At 59.0% G+C, this 10,957-nt stretch overlaps 1 protein-coding gene across 1 annotated transcript; it reads left to right on the forward strand.

The window, feature by feature from the left end:
- The first annotated feature begins 2,153 nt into the window (after window positions 1–2,153).
- Window positions 2,154–9,269, forward strand: LOC119714687 (antigen WC1.1-like). Its single transcript, XM_072030337.1, has 13 exons — window positions 2,154–2,583; window positions 3,133–3,441; window positions 3,672–3,986; window positions 4,095–4,421; window positions 4,502–4,816; window positions 4,942–5,282; window positions 5,754–5,787; window positions 5,875–6,183; window positions 6,547–6,582; window positions 6,850–6,990; window positions 7,650–7,745; window positions 8,457–8,609; window positions 9,250–9,269. Exons 1-13 carry the CDS (start codon window positions 2,154–2,156, stop codon window positions 9,267–9,269), a joined length of 2,826 nt encoding a protein of 941 aa, XP_071886438.1.
- The last annotated feature ends 1,688 nt before the right edge of the window (window positions 9,270–10,957 follow it).

Raw genomic sequence — 10,957 nt, forward strand, 5'->3', positions numbered from 1 at the left:
TTTATATTTTATAATTAAATATATACTCTATAATATATTATATAGTATTATATATATTATTAAATATATATTATATAATATATACTATATTCTATATATATACTATATAGTATATAGTATATAATATATAATATGTAATAACATAGCACAACGTGACAATAAATATAATGTATTATAATAAAATATGATATGATATATTAGTAAAATATATATTTTTATATGTATTTATTATATATATTTATTTATTTATATATATATATATAATATATATATAAATATATATGCATATATATATATAAACATATATATATATATACATATATATACATATATATGAAACTGTACATCTGAGAGCATTGTCCCAACACTTCCTGAACCCTGCCAGGCTTGGAGCTGTGAGGAGGCTGGGAGGCACCGCAGGGCCATGCCTGGGCACGGGGCCAGGAGGAAACCACCGTCTTCCTGCCCGGGCGCCATGTCACGTGGGCTGCGGTTTGTGCACCTGCAGTGGCAGGCAGGCTCCAGCTCCCGACCCGCCGCGGGGAATAACGGCCCCTGGGTGACACGCTGAGAGCCAGGGAGACGCCTGAGGCTCTGGGCTGCAGCTCTGCTGCCAGGGCAGGCCCTGGACCAGCTCTGGCTGCTGCCGGGACCCCACAGGAGGCTCCCTGGGGAGGGACGGGACAGCCAGCACCCCCATCATGGGGCTCTGGCCCTGCCCAAGGGCCTTTCCCAGCTGCTGCTGCCAGCACAGCAGGGGCTGTAGCAGGGGCAGGGGCTGGTCCCTTCCCAGCCTGACACAGCCCTGCTGCAGGACCAGTCCCGTGGATCCCATGGTGCAGGGACGGCCGGACGATCGCACCTTGGGCTCTTGGATGCTACAGCTTAGGAGATGCTCCGTGCTCCCACAGCAGGCTGCAAGGGGTGTCAGAGCCATCTGCCCCCACACCCAGCCCTACCCCACGATGATGTCCCACCGCAGTGACGTGAGACCCGCAGCGGAGCCGTCCTTCATATATGGTCATGAAGAGCGCTGGAGAAGTTCATTGGAGAGCTGGGCTGCGTCGGAGGGGAGATAAGTGCCGATAACGTCTAAAAAGGTGCCTGCTGCTTCGATTGGCTCCTCCTGCAGCTGGGACAGCATCTGCACAGATATATTCCCCTCCCATCATTGCCATTGCCCCGTGGGTCCCCAGGAGCTCCAGCAGCAGGGCCGTGCTGTCAGGACAGGAGCCTCAGGATGGGGACAGAGAGACTCCTGTCCCCTTGGGTGCTGTGGCTGTTCCTCTGGGTGCAGCCTTGCAGAGGTAAGTGCCAGCTTCTCTGTTCCACAGCCTTGGGACTGTGGGCAGCAGTGGGGTCATTGGGATCTCTCTGGGAGTGGGGTTGTTTTCAGGAACCACTGGTATGAGAGGCAGAAGGTGCTCAGTCTCTCAGCTCTGTTCTTTAATCTGTGCCTGTCTGGGTGGGAGGGGGTAATCCATTTTCATATCTCTTATGTTTTTGGCAGTCCAAGCCTGACTTCATTTCTAGACACCTTGTCCTTGGGTACCTTTCTGGGACCCCTTGTTCCCCACTACTGTGCCTCTGGATCTAGAGGAGTCCCAGACAGTGAGGGTGGTTCTCACTGAGCTCCAGGGCACAGCCAATGTCTGGGATGTCCCAGAGGGGTTGTGTGCTGTTCCCTGCCCCTGGGATCTGGGGAAACACGGACTCCAGAAGGGCAGGTTGTGTCCCATTAACTGAAGGGGACTGAGGCATCTGCACCGAGAGGTGCTCTTCTTGGGGGCCCTGGTCAAGCACAGGGGCCAGTCTGACAGCAGGGATTAGGAAGGAATGTGGGCTGTTGGTATCCTTGCCGTCAACCCAGACAGTGGGTTTGGGAGGTGCCTGTGGCAGGCAGTGGGCAATGGAAGCTGCTCAGGGGCATGGGTCTGTTTGGGGCACACTGGGAAGGGGAGGAGTGGGAGCCCCGTACAGGGCTGGGGGCTGTGTGGGGGTGGGCATGAGTGGGGGCAGTGGTCCACTGGGGTGGGAAGAGGTGGTGAGGGCTGTGGGGCAGCAAATGGCCCAGGAGGGCTAGAGCTGGTTACCCGCAGCCCAGTGTAGCCCATGGGGAGAGGAGGAACCCCCCGCTGCCCCTGAGACAGCCTATGGGGACAGGGATCCCACCCTGGGAACTGGGAGTCTGCCTGGGGAGGGGGTCCTCACGGACACACAATGTGGGGCTCAAAACTCTCCTGACCCTTCCTGTGTTGGTGTTTGAAGGGGCTGCGGAGGTGAGGCTGGCGGATGGCGGCAGTCGCTGTGCTGGGAGAGTGGAGGTGAAACACCGGGGTCAGTGGGGGACCGTGTGCAGTGACCGCTGGGACAAGTCCGATGCTGCAGTGGTTTGTAGGCAGCTGGGCTGTGGGGTTGCTCTCGAAGTTCCTCGATATGCACACTTTGGACCAGGATCTGGTTCCATTTGGATGGATAATGTTCAGTGTAATGGCATGGAGTCTGCCCTGTCTGACTGCACACACAACGGATGGGGTCAAACAAACTGCCCTCACAGATGGGATGCTGGAGTGACATGCTCAGGTAAGGACTGAACTTGTTCCCTACCTCTGGGACGAGCACACTTCTAAAGGACCTGGCTGTGACCTCAGGAAGCAACAAGTGCACACCAGAACATGGCTCTGTGTGTCAAGTTGCACTCTGAGCTGGGTCTGTCACTGCTGGTGTCCCTTGTCCCTGGGGAAAGCCCAGCACACTGAACCTGACCCTGAAGCTGGAGCAGCCAAGCCTGGGGAGGTGCCTGGCGCTGGGAGAGGAAAGCCTCCACCCTCCAGCTCTGCCAGCCACCAGCAGCCTCAGGGAAGGGCAATGGCCCAGGACTTATGGGTTGTACCCCCAGTAGTCCAAGAGAACAAGTGGCTGGGGGCTGGGAGAGAGGGCAGATCATGGGTACTGGGCTGGATTCTGAGGAGCAGCAGGGGGGCCCTGACCTCTTTGTGCCATCAGCACCCACTGAGAGCTGCTGGGCTGGCCGTGGGGCTCTGCATGTGGCCACCTCAGGGATAAGGTGGGAGGTGGGCATGGAAGTGCCAGAGGGCTCTGGGAACTCACAGCTCTCCTTGGTTGCTCCAGGATTTGTCCGGCTGGTCGGAGGGGACAGCCCCTGCTCAGGAAGTGTGGAGGTCTACGACAGGGACCAGTGGAAAGCTGTCTGTCACTCCCACTTTGGTGCCAAAGCTGCCGAGGTGGTGTGCAGGGAGCTGCAGTGTGGCACAGCCCTGTCTGTCCATGGGGCAGCTCAGCTGGGAGAAGGGGCCAGTCCTGTCTGGGACAGAGAGCTGCAGTGTGTGGGGAATGAATCCACAATCTTCTTCTGCTCCTGGGGGGCCTCCAAGGACAAGGCCTGCACCCACAGCAATGGCACTCATGTCACCTGCACACGTAAGGACTAGGGGAGGGATGATGTCCACGGGGGCTGTGGTGGGGGCATGAGAGCAGGGTGGGCACTGGGCTGTGCTGGGTGGGGGACAGGTGGGGTGAGGTGGTGGTCTGCAGCCCTAAAATTAGAGTGCTGCAGGAGGAGAAAGGCACTCTGTCCCTTTGGCCTCTCCTGCAGCTCCTGTGGGAACAAGAGCACAAATGTGGCCTCTCTCACCCTCCTTTGTCCCCAGAGTACACAGGATTCAGGCTGGTGAACGGCAGCACAGCGTGTGAGGGCAGGGTGGAGGTCAACATGCTGGGAACGTGGGGGACCCTCTGTGCCTCCCGCTGGGACCTCTCGGATGCCCACGTTCTCTGTCGGCACCTCGGCTGTGGCTTTGCTGAGTCCATTCCTGGAGGAGGGCATTTTGGGAGAGGAACCGGCCCCGTCTGGAGAGACTCGTTCCACTGTGACGGGACTGAAGCCCACCTGGGGCAGTGCCCGGTGACTGCCCTGGGGGCCTCGCCGTGCTCCCAGGAGAACGCTGCTGCTGTCATTTGCTCAGGTGAGTGCTGGGCAGTACTGCAAAGTCCATTTGGCCCTGGAGTGTGACACGGCCACCCACAGCTGGGGACCCCATGGCAGCACCAGGCTGAATTTCTCCTCTCACCAGGCCCGGCTCGCCACATGTCTGTACGGTTGGTGGGCGGAGGGAGCCGGTGCGACGGGAGCGTGGAGGTCTTCCAGCACGGGACGTGGGGCAGAGTCCTGGATGAGCAGTGGGACATGCAGGAGGCCAGCGTGGTGTGCCGGCAGCTGCAGTGCGGAGAGGCAGAGGCAGCCTACACCCCCGTGAGGGCCGAGCGAGGACGAGGACCTGTGGGGCTGCGTGGGGTGCAGTGTGCAGGGCACGAGGCTGACCTGAGCCTCTGCAACACCTCCCTGCCTCAGAGCACACCGGCAGCAGGGATCATGGAGGATGTGGGGGTCGTGTGCCGGGGTGAGTGGTGCTGCACGTCCCCCAGGTGTGGGGCTGGGAGGGCAGCCAGCCCCTGACAGCCGGGGTTCTCCCTGCTGCAGGGAGCCGGCGGGTCCGGCTGGTGGATGGGGCCGGGCGCTGTGCTGGGAGAGTGGAGATCTACTACCAGGGGCGCTGGGGCACCGTCTGTGACGACGCCTGGGACCTGGCCGACGCCGCCGTCGTTTGCCGCCAACTGGGCTGCGGAGGGGCCCTGGAGGCAGCCGGCTCTGCTCGGTTTGGGGAGGGCTCCGGGCAGATCTGGCTGGATGGCGTCAACTGCTCCGGGGCCGAAGCTGCTCTCTGGGACTGCCCTGCCGAGGCCTGGGGGCAGCACGACTGCGGGCACAAGGAGGACGCGGGAGTCGTCTGTTCAGGTCTGTGCTGGGAGTGGGGCTGGGAGCTGGGGACAGTGAGTCTGGGGTGAGGGCAGAGCCAGGTAGGGCCAAGGCCATCAGTGACTGACATCTAAGGATGTCCCTGGGGCCTTTCCTCCTTCCAGAGTTCACGGCCCTGAGGCTGGAGAACAGCGACGGCTGCTCCGGGCGCCTGCAGGTTTTCTACAACGGGACGTGGGGCAGCGTTTGCTCCAACTCCATGACCACCAAGACGGTGTCACTGGTGTGCAAGGAGCTGGGCTGCGGGAATGAAGGGGACCGGGAAATATTCTTTAATTATGCCAAGCTCTCTGGCACTGCATGGCTGGATTACGTGGAGTGTGGGAAGAGCAACAGCTCCTTCTGGCAGTGTCCCTCTGCTCCCTGGAATCCGCAGTCGTGTGATGACAGCCGAGAAGAGACCCACATCACCTGCAATGGTAAATCTGAGCCATCAAGGCACCAGGTTCTGTTCCCCACTGGGTGTGGTTAAATGCAGAGAAGGAACCCAGAGGGGCTTTGACTTCCTGCATTAGACCCTGTTTCTACTGGTACACAAAGGTGACTTCAGCTCTCAGAGCCACCCATGTCCACCAGCAGCAGTCAACAGCCGGGCTGCTAGCAGCTCCCTGGGGGATGCAGAGGCAACTCCAGGCAAGGTCTCAGAGGAGACCATGCAGGGCTTTCAGGAGTCCCCGCTCCAGGGACAGCCTCCTGCTGCTCTGTGAACCAGGGACCTTGTGGGGTCGAGCACTTGGGTCCCCCCTGCAGTGCCGTGTGTGTCCCCTGAGTGAACAGGCTTCTGCTGCTGCCCTGACCCAGGCAGCATGGGGACGTGTGAGCAGAGGTCAGCTCTGCTCTCTTCTGCACGACCCCCAGAACAACCCTTTTCAGCCCAACTTCTCTTTCCTTTGGGACATGGACAGAAAGGCCACAGGTGGCTGCATGCCCCAACTCCACCAGCTGCACAGGTAGGGAGCTGCCCCTACGCGTGCCCCCATCACCTGGCAGGGCTGTCGCAGCTGTCCCAGTGCCATGGGACATCGCTGCCTCCCCAGACAGGGAGAAGATCCGTGCCGTGGGAGGCAAGGACGGCTGCTCAGGCAGAGTGGAGATCTGGCACCGTGGCACCTGGGGGACGCTGTGTGACAATGCCTGGGACATGCGGGACGCCGAGGTGGCATGCAGGCAGCTGGGCTGTGGCCCCGCCGTCTATGCCCTGGGCCAGGCTGCTGCTGGAGAGGGGACGGGCCCCATGTGGCTGATGGAGTGCAGGGGGACGGAGCTGTCTCTGCAGGACTGCTGGGCCCAGCCAGGGGACAGCGCTGCCTGCCAGCATAAGGCAGATGCGGCTGTGCATTGCTCAGGTGAGCAGTGGGGCTGGGAGACATGGCTGGGGGCTTGGCAAGGAGCTGGCTTGGGTATCTGCCCTGCTCGATCCAGGCGTGGCCCCGCTGCTGGCCTGAGCAAGGTTGTCCCTGCAGAGTGGGAGGCTGGTGGTGGGTGGGGAGCAGCCTCTGTGGGGCTGGATGTGCCAGCACATCCCCTGGTCTGCCTGCACTGTCCTGTGATCAGCCCAGAGCAGGGGTGCTGGGCCCTGTCCCTTCCACCCTGCTCAGCCCCACAGGAGGGACAATTCAGGTGGCACATGCTGGGGTCATTTGCCAGGGAGGCTGCCTGGTGCCACAGCCCCAGCCTCTCAGCCCAGCTCTCCTTCTGCTCCCCTGCAGCTGCACCCAGGACAGCAACACCCCCCCCACAAGCAGGTAAGCTGTCCTCCCCCAGGGCTGGGTCTGAACATGGCCACGCTGTGACCCACAGCCAGGGGAAGGGGCTCCCTGTTGGGCTGTGAGACTCCCAGGAAATTGAGAGAGCTGGGGGAAGTCTGTGATGTACCCAGCAGGGTGGAGCTGCCCCATCACCCAGCCCTGTCCCCCACAGCCCCTGCTGCCTTGTGTGGTCAGGAGTGGCATGTCCTGCCCCCAACCTCTCCCTTGTCTGATGCTGCCCCTGCCATGTTCCTGCCCATGCAGATCCCCCACGGGGCCGTCCGACCACCACCAGAGAGGGACTCTCAGTGTCTGTTGTCATCTGCATCATCCTGGGGGCCCTCCTCTGCCTGCTCCTGGCCCTCCTGGCTGGGCAGGTGCGAAGTGCCAGGGCTCTGCGCAGAGGTGGGTCCTTCCCCAGTGGTCCTGGGGGGGAGATGCCTCCTGGCACGGCTGGGGGTGTTGGTGTCCTGGGGCACAGAAACGGAGCTGTGTGCTGCCTCCTGCCCCATGTGCTGCCCCACTGACTGACAGACCATGGGGCACCAACATCAAGGGGTGGAGAGAGCCCAGAGCCTGAGGCATCAGTTCTGGGGTGAGAAGAGAAATGTGAGAGCTGGGCTGGGTGAGAATGGGAGGATGCACTGCTGGAAGTGCTCTGGGCAGCTCTCCAGGAGGAGCATAGGGCAGCGGAGTCCATCACTGTGGTGTCAGCCACCTCCCAACAGGACACGGACTGTGCTATTGCTGTGTGGGGCATAGATGGAGCAGCTCCATGGGGAGGAGAAATGGGGAAATTGGTGCAGGGTCTGCACTGGGACATGACCCAGGGACCAAAGGGGCACAAGGGCTGTCTCCAAAGGGATGGTGCAAGGCTGACTGTCCCAGACCATCTCTATGGGGATGCTGCCCTCCCTGGGGATGTGGCTGCAGTGCCAACACAACACAGTGGGGCTGTGCTGTGGGGACAGCCCTGTGCTGGCCTAGGGAATGGGTCTGGGGGAGCCCAGTGGGGTCCTGTCCCTCTCTGCCCATTCCCAGACCAGCCCTGCCTCTGTCCTCAGGCTCCTGGAGAGCTGGGGAGCCCTTCCCTGAGGCCGTGTATGAGGAGATCGCTTACAGCCTGGCGTGGGAGAAGCAGGCGAGGTTCAGTCTCTCAGGTGGGTGCAGGTCACTGTGGAGGCACATTTGCGGGGCCCTTTCTTCCTGTCCCAGACCAGGGCTGTGTCCTGCAGCTCCTGCCCAGGGTCCCCAAAATTGCTGGGCTGTGGGGATTTTGGGAGAGCATCCAGGTGCTGAGCCCCAACGAGGAGCTTCCTCCACACCAGCTCTGCCCATCCCAGAGGGGATAGCCCCTCTTTGCTTGTCCCTGAACCAAGGAATATGTGAAGGTCTTTCCTAGGGCAGCTGTTGGAGTCCCTCTGAGAATTGTCTCTTTCCAAGGAACTGGTCTCTTCCCCATGCACCCCCAGCTCTGTGGGTGCCCATCCCCAGCAGTGCTGACCACCAGTCAGGGCAGCAGGGCTCATCCCACAGCACCCACTGCAGCTCTCTGCAGCCTCCTTTTCAGAGGGGTCCCTGACCCAGCTGCAGCCCTACCCCAGGCACATGAGGAGGAGGATGGTCTGGGGCCACACCCAGGGATAAGAGGTCGGGGAGGGGGGAGAAGAAAGGGCTCCATTTCTCCTCACTGCAGACAGACCAGACAGACAGCAGTAGCCACCGAGTGTTATCATCAGAGCTGGAAGCATGAAGGCTCTGCTGTGACCCTGACACCAGCAGCATGTCAGCCCTGTGTCCCCACACACCCTCCCATCCTCTGCTCTGCAGGACATCTCTTCTCATTGCCACCACCTTCCCTCTCCTTTCAGATGTCCCTGTCCTGCCCGGAGGTTACCCAGCAGATGGCTATGATGATGCTGGGGAGGTTTCTGACCCTGGGGATGATCCTGTCCCTGGGCAGGAGGACTGGGAAGTGTGCAGGACACCAGAGGAAGGAGATGGGCGCAGGGATGCAGCCACAGGTGAGAGGGCAATGCAGCACTGCCACTTCCTAGGTGCCAGCCCCGGGCCTAGGAGAATCCATGCCATATTGAAAGCCTGACCATCCATGGAGAACCTGTCCTGGGATATTTTGTGGGGACTGGGAGAATGGGCCGAGTGTCTCAGGCTGGTGAGGACGAGGAAGGTGATAAACAGCCCCGAGGGGCACCCCACAGGCCCAACCACAGCAACCTGCCTTGATGCTTACAGGGGGAAGCCTGCACTCCTGGAGAAGTGCTGGGGTCCCTGGAGCTGAGGGAGACACCTCGTCACCTTTCCTGGGGACCACAGGCTATGACGATGTTGAAGAGGTGTCTCTGGCATATCCCCATGAGGACACCCAGGATGTGACACCAGAGTTCCATGCACAAGAGTTCCAGAGCCCCAGGCCAGCAGAGCCCAGCTCTGCTGAGCAGCTGGGTGCAGCCGGGAGGGAGGAGAGCTCAGTGCCACTGGGAGAGCCGTGAGTGCCAGGGAATGGTGTCCCTTTTCCAGCAGTCAGCAGACGCACATGGATATTTCCCCTCTTGGTATTCCCCTGTTTTTATGCTGTGTGTTGGTATTTCCTCATATTAAAACCGTCTGGGGGCTTTGCCCCAGGTCCAGTGCTTCCTTGCCCAGGTGTCATGGTGTCTCCCTGAGGCTGATGGAGGGGAGAAGAGCTCAAAGATCCAGCAGTTGGGAAGGGGCACATCTTAGAGCCAGCAGGATCGTGGTCTTGCTGTGGTGTTGACAGAGGCCCTGGTCCCTGGACACTATTCCTACTGACAGAAACATTTCTGTCCTGCCAGCCACAGGCAGTTTCCAGACAAAGTGGATCTTTGGGAAGTTCCATGAGACACTCACTGGCATTTCCCACCCTCTGCTGCCTTGGGCCCCCATGGAGGCCAAGGATGCCTGCCCAGCACCCATGGGCAGAGATACCTCAGCTGCAAGACTTGAACAGGGAGATGTCTTGGACCCTTGGGCAGGACTTGGCACCAGCTCCTGTTGGTGGGTCCCCACAGCCTTCCAGGTCTTCCCCAGCAGGCTCCTCTGCTGCAGGCTGGGAGGTGCTTTTGGTAGTGGGATGGTGGGCTGGAACACCTATTGGAGCATCTATTTAATCCCTCTGGGTCATCTCTCCTGGCTGTGTATAGTCTTCTCTGGGTGAAGAACTGGCTGGAGGGCCATGCCCAGTGGGTTGTGGTTAATGGAATTAACCTCAGTTGGCGTCCCGTTACTAGTGGTATCACCCAGGGGTTGGTACTGGGGCCTATCTTGTTTAATACCTTTATTAATGACCTAGATGAGGGGATTGAGTGTACCCTCAGTAAGTTTGCAGACGATGGCCTGAGCAGCCATTCCTGCAGTCTCTGCCCATGCTGCCCACAGCCCCCCAGCTGGTGGTGCTGCTCTGTAGAGCAAGGGGGCTGTGGTGAGTGGAGCCGTGGGGGCACTCTGTAGGGCCGTGTTGGTCAGGCTGGGGAGGCAGAGCCATCTGGTGTGGGGCACTGGCACTGACTGCCTCCCTCACAAATGGTTCCTTGGCCATGGATAGCTGGCACATATAGGCGGCCTTCTTCAGAGTCAGGAATGCTCATGGAATACTCATGGAATACTCCGAGCTGGAAGGGACCCACAAGGGTGACCCACTTCCCATGTCAGATGATGCACAAGTGACCCACTTCCAACGTCAGGATATGTTTTGGGGTGATTCACTCTATTAAATCCATGAAATTTCACCAGAGGTGTAACAAATAACTCAGCAGAGAGCTTTCCCTATGCCTGCTGTGTCCCTGGAGTTGCAGAGCTCTCCTTTGCCTGTTCAAACCCAGATTCAGCACCTCAGGGTGGCTCCACCTGGGATGTGCCCATGCTCTATGGGCTCCATGTGCTACTGACTCCCTGGCACACACTGTCACTGCCGAGCGCTTGGGCTCTCCAGGAAGCTCCCGCTTTCCTCCAGAAAGAAGCCTGCCTGCCATCATCCCTCTCACCTATTGTGTACAGAGGCAGGTGAATTCACTGTCTCTGTAGTGCTGTCCAAGAACAGGGAACAATGACAGGTGCAGCCTGGCAATGCTGCACCCTGGCAGTGCTGCTGTGGCAGGACCCTTCTTCCCTCCACCTCTGCAATCTGCCACGTGCCCCTGAAGCTCCACCACAGGTCTACAAGGAAGGGTATCAGGCAAGTAAGTCAATGCATGGTCCTTTCTTTTATTAAAATACACAGAAAGCCTGACCCACAATTTTTACAAAGACTTGGAGTCACGTGAGACAGGTACATACAGTGTAGGAAGGTATGAACAATGATATTTCTTTGTGGGAAACACTATGAGAGATGAGG

This window comes from Anas platyrhynchos, chromosome 32 (genome assembly GCF_047663525.1).
Source record: "Anas platyrhynchos isolate ZD024472 breed Pekin duck chromosome 32, IASCAAS_PekinDuck_T2T, whole genome shotgun sequence".
Lineage (NCBI taxonomy): Eukaryota > Metazoa > Chordata > Aves > Anseriformes > Anatidae > Anas > Anas platyrhynchos.

What these genes read in the sequence shown, in the direction of transcription:
- LOC119714687 (XM_072030337.1), top strand. Translation starts at nt 2,154, where the DNA reads ATGGGGACAGGGATCCCACCCTGGGAACTGGGAGTCTGCCTGGGGAGG. An exon ending in CGCGGGAGTCGTCTGTTCAG is followed by an intron (nt 4,817 to 4,941) that starts GTCTGTGCTGGG and finishes TCCTCCTTCCAG; the next exon opens with AGTTCACGGCCCTGAGGCTG. An exon ending in AACACCCCCCCCACAAGCAG is followed by an intron (nt 6,583 to 6,849) that starts GTAAGCTGTCCT and finishes CTGCCCATGCAG; the next exon opens with ATCCCCCACGGGGCCGTCCG.